Source organism: Haliotis rubra, unplaced genomic scaffold (genome assembly GCF_003918875.1).
Source record: "Haliotis rubra isolate DU_JTF1 unplaced genomic scaffold, ASM391887v1 Scf6, whole genome shotgun sequence".
Classification (NCBI taxonomy): Eukaryota; Metazoa; Mollusca; class Gastropoda; order Lepetellida; family Haliotidae; genus Haliotis; species Haliotis rubra.
Window position 1 is genome coordinate 1,173,702 of NW_025767301.1, and position 11,369 is coordinate 1,185,070.

Below are 11,369 nucleotides of genomic sequence, written 5' to 3' on the forward strand. Positions count from 1 at the left end.
TTCAATTACTTCACCCTGAAAAATGTATACCACCCTTTCTGCTGTAGATCCAGTGCAGGTTACATTTCGTATTTCAGGTTACATTTTCTTCTCAGTGTTTCATGTCTACAATTCCCGTCTTCCGTAGGTCCGCCACCAACGCTGGGGGACTGTTTGCCATCGACAGAAAGTTTTTCTTTGAACTTGGAGCATATGATCCGAACCTAAAGATTTGGGGTGGAGAAAATTTTGAACTTGCTTTTAAGGTACTGTGGTGTTACTGACATATCAGAGTGAGTGAGTGAGTGAGTTCACTCCGCTTCTAGCAATATTCCAGCAATATCACGGCGGGGGCACCAGAAATGGGCTTCACACATTGTACCCATGTGAGGAATCGAACCCGGGACTTCGGCGTGACGAGCGAACGCTTTAACCACTAGGCTACCCCACCGCCCCCGACATATCTGATATGTTTTGTTATTGTATGGTTGTGTTTTGCATCCGCTTTATAGTGTTGGCATTGAACAAACCAAAGCAGTAATTGTTTCGATTTACCAGACTTGGTGAAGAGGTTTTGTATTTGAAGGTTTGTAAGGAACACGTCTTTATAAAATGAAAAACAATCTGTGCTATTTCTTGTGTCAGTACTTTCATTATATATTCACGCGATACTATTTATAGTTATATTCATTTGTCAGCATTCTGTCATACGGAACGCGCGCATGTTTGTATCCAGTAAACCTAGATAAGGTTCCCTTCGTCGTTGTTCCGAGTTCAGTCAACACTCTTCCATGAGGAGAACCTTGTTTACACTTATACAATGAGTCAAAAGGGGCCGTGTGGTCAGCCCTACATTGAGTACAACCAGTGGTCAAAAGGGGCCGTGTGGTCAGCCCTACATTGAGTACAACAGTACTGTCACCGACCCTGATCAAGACTGACGTTCATATTATCAATCATTGGTAGCCTTGTTGAAACTTGGCTTTGTGAGCTAGGTCTAGGTGTGATGTTGAAAGATTGTAGCTGCAGCTCTTGACATGAAAGATTCTGCGTAATATAGATCCGCCATCCCAGGTGTCACTGAAGTCGGAAACGAGTAAGACCGCGAAACCTTCTTCTCTTCTTCCAAAAAGGGGCGGTAGGGTAGCCTAGAGGTTAAAGCGTTCGCTCGTCTCGTCGAAGACCCGGGTTTTGTCCCACATGGGGACATTATGTGAAGCCCATTTCTGGTGTCCCCTGTCGTGATATTGCTGGAATATTGCTAAAAAGCGGCGTAAAACCAAACTCTCTCACTCTCACTGACTTCTTCCAAAATGAAACTGATAGGCTGTCTTAACTGAAATAGTGAATGAGTGAGTTTATTTTTACGCCGCATTTCGCAATATTCCAGCAACACCAAGGGTAAGGACTCCAGAATTAGCCTCATACAGTGTACCCATGTGGGGAATCGAAGCCAGATTTTCGGCGTGACGAGCGAACGCTTTAACCACTAGGCTACCCCACCTCTCCCTTAACTTAATTGTCTAACGGGGTTCCAGTACAACTAATTCAGATGTTTTATTTACAGGTGTGGCAGTGTGGCGGGTCATCGGAATGGGTTCCTTGCTCCAGGGTGGGGCACATCTATCGTCATTATACACCAGCCAGGAAAAGCAATATTAAGACCAAACTTTCTCCAACCCATATAGTACGTTTATAATGTTGTATTATCCTATGTTACTTGTTCTAACTAACGAAATATTAGTATTTTAATTGCTGACGACTATCCTTATCCATCAGTAACACTATTACGTCCATGAGAGACCATCAAGACACAATGGAAGTTCTAATATTATATTCTATAGACGCCCTTTCTTATAACCAAACTCCCATAGTAAGGGAATCGACTCGTGAAGATCCGGGTTAGAATTGTTTTTTAGCAACCCATGCTTGTCGTAAGAGGCGACTAACGGGATCGGGTGATCAGGCTCACTGACTTGGTTGTCACATGACATCGTATCCCTATTGCGTAGATTCGTACTGTTGATCACGGGATTGTCTGGTCCAGTGAGTGAGTGAATGAGTTTAGTTTTACGGCGCAATCAGCAATATTCCAACTATATGGCGGCGGTCTGTCTGGTCCAAACTTAATTATTTATAGACCGCCGTCATATAGCTGGAATATTGCTGAGTGCGGCGTAAAACTAAACTCACTCACTCACTGGACCACTGTGACCTTAAACAACAAACAACAAACAAAAACAAAAAAGCACCAAAACAGGTAGCTGAATGAAGGCCATTGTTCTATTGCAGAACTACATCCGGGTCGTGGAGGTCTGGATGGATGGCATATTCAGTGAGTACTTCTACAGACGGGAACCCCAGCTCCGAGGTTATCCTGTGAATATCACTAAAGAACTCAAGTTTAGAAAAGACAACCATTGCAGGAGCTTCCAGTGGTTCATAGATAATGTCGCCTACGATATATACAACAGGTTTCCGCCACCGGCTCCAAACAAAGCCTGGGGAAGGGTAGGTACCAACATAGTGCGCATATATACTCAAAGGCCACGTTGATCGTTCTCCTATGTACCATATTTACATAAGACCTCAAAACTGAGAATTAGTTTCTCCAAGCTACCTGGGCTCCACACCAACTATATATGCTTTCAAAACAATCCTTTATGAAACAAACAAACCGAACACAAACCAAAAAGGATCCAATTTACATTGCTAAGTTTGTGTTGTTTACACATGTCGAGAGGGAACGTTCGTTATATATATATTCGGATGGAGATGTTACAAATTGTGTTACTTACACCAAGGTACACCTAGTACATACACCTGACATCGGAAACCGTTGGCCTAAAAATACATAGCTGAGTACCCCTTCAACGTGCAAGTATTATACTTAAAACATTTTTGCCTTCTACAGTCATACCCGTGAAGATATGGTTTAGAAATTGTATCGGGTGGTCAGGCTCGCTGACTTGGTTGACACGTGTCATCGTTCATGATGCTAATCACTGGATTGTCTGGTCCAGACTCGATTATTTACAGACCGCCGCCATATAGCTGGAATATTGCCGAGTGCGGCGTTAAACAACCAACCAACCTTCTACAGTCGGTCTGTAGGAACCGTTCCAGCGATACGTTATACACATTCACAGTCATGCATAAATATACAATTTTATAACAGGAAGGAAATACATATTTCAAGATCTGTTTAATACAGTTCATTTGACTGAGGAGGAAGACGTGTGAAATTGTTCCTTGTGAATATATGAGTGCACACCTTTTGGCGATCATTTGTGAATCTGCGTGAAAAGGTCTTCAGATGATTCGTCAGAACGATGAGAAAAGGAGGGGTGCACGCTTTATTGTACACCCTAGTTTCAATGGTCATTTAACAAACTTTCAGCACAAAAAGGGGGGTGGGGGGTGGGTCCGCCTATGGAGTTACATTGAAACCACCTCTATACCATAAGCAACTGTTATATGTGTTTCAGATAAATTCGAGAAAATCAAATGGCACTTCATGTCTGGAATTCACGTCTGTTCATAATGGGAAGAGTGCCCTCGGTTCCTACCCCTGCTCAGGTGCAAATGCTGTGAGTATACCAAATACATGGTTAGTGGACCCGTGAAGATCCGAGTTAGAAATGATCTTCAGCAACCTATGCTTGCCTTAAGAGGCGACTAACGGGATCGGGTGGTCAGACTCGCTGATGATACATGCCACTGTATCCCAATTGATTAGATCGATGCTCCTGGTGTCAATAACTGGATTGTCTGGTCCAGACTGAATTATTTTCAGACAGCGTCATGTAGCTGGAATATTGATGGGTGCGGCGTAAAACAATACCAAAACATGGTAAGAGAGCTACACCCATGCTCAGTAACACCCAGTATTTCACAGATAAACTTGTCGTAGACTCCAATAAAATACGTATTATCTTGAGGTCATTGCATGGCATGTTAGAAGTGATACACATTAGGATGAGAGTTTTATGGATGTCAGCTTCTTTATTAAGAGGAACATCATCCATAAAACTTTATTATCTTGTCTAGACGAAAAAAGGTGATCGTGAACAATTATTTGATCATGCGTGATTCCTTTGTGATCGATTCACCTTTTAACATTGGTCATTATTTTATCTTTTACTCCCAATGGTAGCCGTTTCGGCAGAAAATAGACTGATTATTCTGTAGCGTTGGCGGTATACATTTAACGTTGACACCACATGTGTTCATAAAGAACACATGGACACCCCAGCTGTAATAATATACATGTCTGAGTGATTTGATACAGGTAAAACACCGTTTACCTATAGGGATTCGATTTTAGCATAGGTCTCAAGCGATGGCCGTTTGAATCGGCGTCATCAATCGGATGGTCTGGTTTGGTGACTCGGTTGATTGCTTGTCAGCATGGATCGTTGTTCATTATATCAACCACGGGGTTGGTCAAGTGTCGATTCTTAAAAGGCCACCGTTATCGTGATGGAATTTTGTGGTGTTCAACAACACAACCGCACGCACACATTCTAGCATACACAATATTTCATGTTATCATCTTATTATTTTACTCTTATCTGCGGCTAACGGTTCAGTGTGTTGAGTCATAATAATTCTAACAAACTGTAACAGGTCCACAGTACCTCACTCGTTTTTAAATGGGGTCAGACTGTGTGGCATTTTGGCTGATTGCCATCGTACCCTGATCTTTGCTCATGCTGTCAATCACTAGTTTTATCTTGACAGTCTTATTTACAAAGCTAGAATGTGTTAGCTAGACGTTAAACACTATTACACGTATGACTTCTTTGATGGGCATTTTAGCAGTTGAGTTGATGAAGAATAATGACAATTATTATGGATATACAACTTCTTTTATTCTATGGAGGCGACGTTTCGACATAGGTTCTAATGTCGTTGTCTTGCTTGCTTGACAACGACATTAGAACCTATGTCGAAACGTCGCCTCCACAGAATAAAAGAAGTTGTATATCCATAATAATTGTCATTATTCTTCACTATTACACGTAACTCACTATCTCTATATATGTGCAGATATTCAGGCTGAATACAAAAGGCCAGATTGGTAACGGGGAACGTTGCTTACTGGCGTTAGATGACGGTGCCGTTACCCTGGAGTGGTGCAGTACGACAGACCTCAGTGGCCCTTGGGACTGGGACAAGGTTAGTTACGTAAACACCCGAAGGGATTCCGAGTGAGAATATGGCAAGTATGTTTGTTAAATGAGCTGACCAAAATGATGTCAGTGGTAAGGCTCAGCAACTTGCTTGTGTGAATGTCCGTCTACCCAGACGGTGTATGACGTTGTCTATAGGATCAATCACTGGTAAGCCTGGCCCATACTGGAATAGTTGCAGGAATAGGTTTGAATGCCGGGTTAAACATTATTCTCTCATTCTTGCTAGAATGTCCAAATCATTTAAGATATTTGCATCTTACAACCTCACTTGAACCTTGAATCCAGTCCGGTTTTTCAACTAAATATTCGTTGCCATAATAATCACACCATAAAATTAAGCTTTTTCTAGTGTCCCCCGCCGCAGTATTGCTGGAATATTGCTAAAAGCGGCGTACAACTATACTCACTTACAACGTGAATGACAATCATAATGTCTGATTGGACTTCTGACACCACGTACTTATGATTGCATTTCAATATTGTTGACATCATTATGGCTAAAATGTTGTTTCCTTTTCCAGACAAGCGGTCGCATATACAATAAAAGTCGCAATAAATGTTTATTCCTCAATCCCAATGGATCGGTGGTCCTAAAGGAATGCAACGACAATGAAATGGAACAGAAATGGGACATAACAGAATTTTACGCATGGAAATGAAAATACGGACTATTTATAAGTGGGTTAACTGTGTACATATACAAAACAATAAAGACTAAACTTCGTGGTGCGAGATGAGGCTACAAAAGTGAAACAGGCAAGATTCTGGATTCTTGTTGCAAGGCGAAGCTTACTGTGGATGTATCTCATGACGTCACAGTCAGCTGTCCACCTTATGAAGGAACGTCAACGACGTTATATTGGTTACGTCACCATCTCTCATCATGTCGTCATACATCATGGTCTCATTCTGTTGTATATTGCATCCATCAACAGTATCGTCTTACCTTGGGTTCCTAGTCCGGTTTAAATGCTTAAAGAGTGTGTTACAAGTTAAGTCTCATCGGCAGTATTTCAGCCATATGGTGACTGCAAACGCTTTGGTGGTATGTGGGTCTGTGTGTGTCTGACTGACAGGAAGTATAGGTGATGCACAGGTGAAAGACATTAGGATCCCCAAAGGACCTGATCCTGATGATCTAGTCAATGTGCAGAGTCTATGGAAATTCCATAATGGCGATTGCGGGTGAAATCTATATTTAATAAATATCAAAACTGAACTGAACCTTTTGCTTAGTCCTGTTTTATCTGGTCATAAAAATACAGTAGATTGAATGAATTGTTCGTGGCTGTATTGCAATACAAATATGTGGTGATTCTGGAAAGACTTATGACATACCGTCAGTGAGTATGGTGCTACGCCCCTTTAGCAATGTTCCAGCTATATGACGGGGCGCCAGAAATTGGCTTCACACATTGTACTCATGTGGGGTATCAAACCTGGTTCTTTGGCGTGACGAGCCAACTCTTTAACCACTAGGATGCCCCATCGTCCCCATATGAGTGAGTATGGTTTTACGCCGCTTTGAGCAATATTCCAGCAATATCACGGCGGGGGACACCAGAAATTGGCTTCACACATTGTACCCATGTGGGGAATCGAACCCGGGTCTTCGGCGTGACGAGCGAACGCTTTAACCACTAGGCTACCCCACCGCCCGTCCCCATATGAAATACAATGGACTGAATAGAAAAGTGGTCAAACTGACGTTAACAGCGTCTGGTGTTGTTGTCGAGTGAAATGCTTAACGTCACAGCTACAATATTCAAATATGTCTTCAACCGAGTTTGGCCCTGACCAGGGTGCCGTTGTACAAAACGATCTTAGGGCTAAGGTGATCGTAACTACCATACCTTAACATAGACTTGACTGGCGCTAAGGTTGTTTTGTACAACCGCACCCAGTGTTCGATATGAGAAATGCTCAGAGACATGAGTCTGACAACTGGGCCCAAAATAATTGCCTCACCTCATGAACAAAAGTGCTATGGACCTATTCTAACAGTGTCTGCAAACCTATTAGCGATCCTGAATGTGTCATAGCAAAAGATGTTAAATAATAGTACTTGTTGCCAGGTTCGAAGTCAGTATAATGTGTACGAGTGGGTGGCTCGAAGTGGTGAAGACCAAAGATCATCATAATCTTGAGGATTATCTCAATCAGGTCAATTGAGATTCAAACTCACTACCATGCCATGGCTAAAGGATCTAACTCTATACAACAACTTGCACAATTTGCTTTGTCTCATATGACTGACTGACTAAGTTTGGTTTTACGCCGCTTTTAGCAATATTCCAGCAATATCACGGCGGGGGACACCAAAAATGGGCTTCACTCACTGTACCCATGTGGGGATTCGAACCCAGGTCTTCGGCGTGACGAGCCAACGCTTTAACCAAGAGACTACCCCACCGCCCCTTGTCTCATTTGAGATGTGGAAGTACCTGAAATATGCTGTTGATCTGGATCCACCATAGACCACTGGGTTTCCTTAGCCACATTCTGACCAATAATGGTGCTTGCAAACTTTGTAAAAAAAGAGGGCAAATGTGTTCTTTCAGAGCTACTGACAGCACGTTTCTGACAAAGGGAGTGAACTTCAGACAACTAGCCCATCACGCTTGCCTCCGTATTGATGAAACCCATCCACATACTGACATAGTGCTAAAAAAACAAGGTTAAAATCCAGGGTCAATCTACACCATACTGCCTGAATGTCCGATCAGCTTCATGTGATGTAAAGCCAGAAGTGTTGCAGGCCTCAAAGAGTCCTTCCCTTACAAGTGAGGACAACACTATACAAAATGACATATATCTGTCATTAACAAACAAACTCCTTTCATGTCCCAATGCAAAAGACACAGAATCTCCTTAGGAACCACTCTATTGATATTTATTCACTCCATAGTCCGCATCCACATGACTACACATATTAGTAAGTTGTTCACAATTCTGTTATGTCCAAAAATAACAATTCAATATCTTGCACATCTACAGTATAGACTATTGGCCATCAACAATATTTTTTTTCCTAATTGTGGCCAAAAGACTTTTTTTCCATGGCACAGGTTTTACAAAATGAAACCAAATTAAAGTAAATATATGTAATTCTAAAATGGGTGTCTGCATTAAGGTTAACTTCTTTGAGTGGCATTTAAAAGTAGTGTGATGAACGAGGAGAGTTTAATGGATACACAACTTCTTTAATATTGATAGGAGCGACATTTCGGTGTAGCTACTAACATCATCACTTGCTTGATAAAGGTGTTCGTAGCTACAACAAAACGTCGCTCATACTAATATTAAAGAAGTTGTGTATCCATAGAACTCTCCTCGTTCATTAAGGTTTCCACTCATGGCTATTGATGCAGCTCCATATATAGAAAACATGTGAAGCTGTAAGAAATTGATATTTCCCAATATGAATTTATCCTTTATCAAATCGTCCATGTAGTTTAAATATAAATTGACTTTGTCTTCAAACTTCCTCAAAAACTGACATCTACTGATACTGTGAGAAGTACTAAAGTATAAATTGCATCCATAGCCATGAAATGTGTTTTACCACCATTGGTGCTTCAAATATGAAGGGGAATGCATCACCGAGTGAATGAGTTACTGACTTGAGGTTTTGAACAGTATTTCAGTTCAGTATTGGAGGAAAGGCAGACTGATGTGGGTTTTTAACTTCAGCATTTCTTTGCAACCATCATCAAAGACCTGGCTTTGACAATTCAAGGATCACAATCAGCATTAACCGGGATTCCAACCCATAAGTATAGGTTCCTGGCACACCAAGGGGACACAACTCTGCGCAGTGAACACAATAGAGGATCAGGACATCATTACACTCTTATAATCACTGACACTGAATAACAGCAAATGATCTTGAATTTCAGGGGGCGGTGGGGTAGCCTAGTGGTTAAGGCGTTTCTCTCATCATGCCGAAGACCCGGGTTCGATTCCCCACATGGGTACAATGTGTTAAGTCCATTTCTGGTGTCCCTCGCCGTGATATTGTTGGAATATTGCTAAAAGCGGCGTAAAACCAAACTCACTCAGTCACTCACACTTGAATTTCAGTGTACTTGGCCCCCCAGGTGTGTCATTTCACTGGTACTCATCAATCAGGGTTATGACACTCACATAAACATATGTAAAAGTAAAAGTGGGATAGTGTAGCACACAACTTGAATCATGGTCATTCATACAGAAGTGGAAATCAAGAGTACATTATTTCATTAAACAGTAAATAAACATTCAAATCAAGACTGCAATGCATGCAGCAACTGCATTTCATCCACAATGCCGACACTACCTTACAGTGTTCTTGTTACAACTGGGATTGTGAATCAGACAATCCAAACTAAATTACTGAAAAAAGTTTGTCATTGTTGCTGTTACATATGTTAATGTAGGCAACAAATCATTTACCCATTTCATTCCTACATTTTTCCATTCTTTCAATGAAAATATACAAACCTAAAATTAAATATTATTTCTCTCAAACTTGTTTCATAAAACCTCTATTTTTTCAACATTAACACTGAATTCATACATGAGTGATACAAAACGAGACCAGAATAAGATGGAGAACTCATGATAGCATACCATCAGGATTTAAATCCTGAATCATTTCGGATGTCCAGGTCCAAGGTCCAAAAAGTCATGCATAAAAGGGAAAGGAATACAGCTTAGAGCTGCTATACCAATATATCATCTCAGTTTATTGTGTCAAGAGACCCCACAGTGCTGCAGGTGCAAAATGTTTACCATTTTGGTGAAATCCACCAGCACAGCTATGATAAAACTAGAATCAAAATCATGGCAAATACGGGATATAAACCCATGATAAGAGCATCCTGGCATGCAACTCTGCATAGCCAACTGCAGAGCATGAAGATGTCTGTGTACCATTTGACTCATTTCATATCGTAGTACCATTGAATCAAGAGCTAGGGTTAGTTAGGTTTCAACAGATACAACAAAATCATTCCTGGTGGTTTGTCTCAAATATTAAAACATTTAAGCCCATCATTAAAACTGTGATTTAACAAATTAACAAAATCTTTTAAGCATTCTTTCATTGAAAGACATAGCATCAATTATCAAAACAAATTTCATCATTGACAAGACCGGGTTTATTCCATAACTGGAATATACCACTGAGAAGCTAAAACAGAAGCATTAACACCAGTAGGGGTAAAACATCCCATCTGCATAACAACGACATATGCACATGTTCTGCTGAATATAACATTTAGCCAGAACTAATGAGTTATATAACAGAAACATACATAAAAGCTGGAAAATATACAACTCAAGACCAACCAGGGATAATTCCTATGATTTCCACAATATACAGGTCTGCAAGTTGCTGAAGCTGAGGTGTGAGAATGATTTTCAGAACAGAGACAAATATGAAATGCATTACAAAAAAGATGATTACAATCATGACAGCCATACAGCCATTTTCAATTCCATTGTAAAAGACCATTCAGAAAACGGTGGACATTTGACTTTGCTGTTCTCCAAAGTTTGTTTCTAGTCATGCTTGAAAGATGCTTGAAAGCGACCAAATCTTTTATTATATTGAAATTTGTAGTAAAAGTGAAGCTTGGGGCCAGTAGTAATAATAGTCATCAAATGCAACTTATTATTTTGGACTACCAGTAGTGTATTTTTATTTTACGTCAGGAAGTTGTCCTGGCCTACCTTTAGAATACAGCACCACGAACTTTAAAAATACGTCACAATACCCATTTACGTAATGTAATGTGATTTTGTTCGAAAGCACGTTCTCGAAACAATGCCCTATGACGCCTGCATGGCAACACGGTGGTAAAGCTCAGCTGAAAAGCGATAAGATACCATACATTTTACCTCTCAAACCTATATTTCTTAAGTCCGGCCACTGACAGCCATGCAAAGTTTGTTTCTAGTCATGCTTGAAAGATGCTTGAAAGCGACCAAATTTTTATTAATGCAACTTATCATTTTGGACTACCAGTAGTGTATATTTTACGTCAGGAAGTTGCGAACCAATACCCATTTCACGTAATGTAATGTGATTTTGTTGGTGTTTAAGCTCCGCTCACTGGTGTTTTTTATCTCTACTAGCTATGTCATTGCATAAGCCCAACGATGTTGAGAGTTTCCAGTAGTTGTATACCGGCGGATGCGCAATTTTTG

The 11,369-nt window shown here is 40.7% G+C and overlaps 1 protein-coding gene across 2 annotated transcripts in view; it reads left to right on the plus strand.

Moving 5' to 3' along the window:
* The window catches only part of LOC124255279 (N-acetylgalactosaminyltransferase 7-like), a 32,379-nt gene extending 25,978 nt beyond the window's left edge, over window positions 1-6,401 (plus strand). For both annotated transcript variants that reach the window (XM_046689147.1, XM_046689148.1), the window contains exons 7-12: window positions 128-245; window positions 1,547-1,666; window positions 2,272-2,490; window positions 3,468-3,569; window positions 5,032-5,160; window positions 5,699-6,401. In XM_046689147.1, coding sequence (XP_046545103.1) covers window positions 128-245; window positions 1,547-1,666; window positions 2,272-2,490; window positions 3,468-3,569; window positions 5,032-5,160; window positions 5,699-5,836 — 826 coding nt within the window. In that variant the 3' untranslated portion in view covers window positions 5,837-6,401. The remainder of the gene's footprint in view (window positions 1-127; window positions 246-1,546; window positions 1,667-2,271; window positions 2,491-3,467; window positions 3,570-5,031; window positions 5,161-5,698) is intronic.
* Window positions 6,402-11,369: the final 4,968 nt, after the last annotated feature.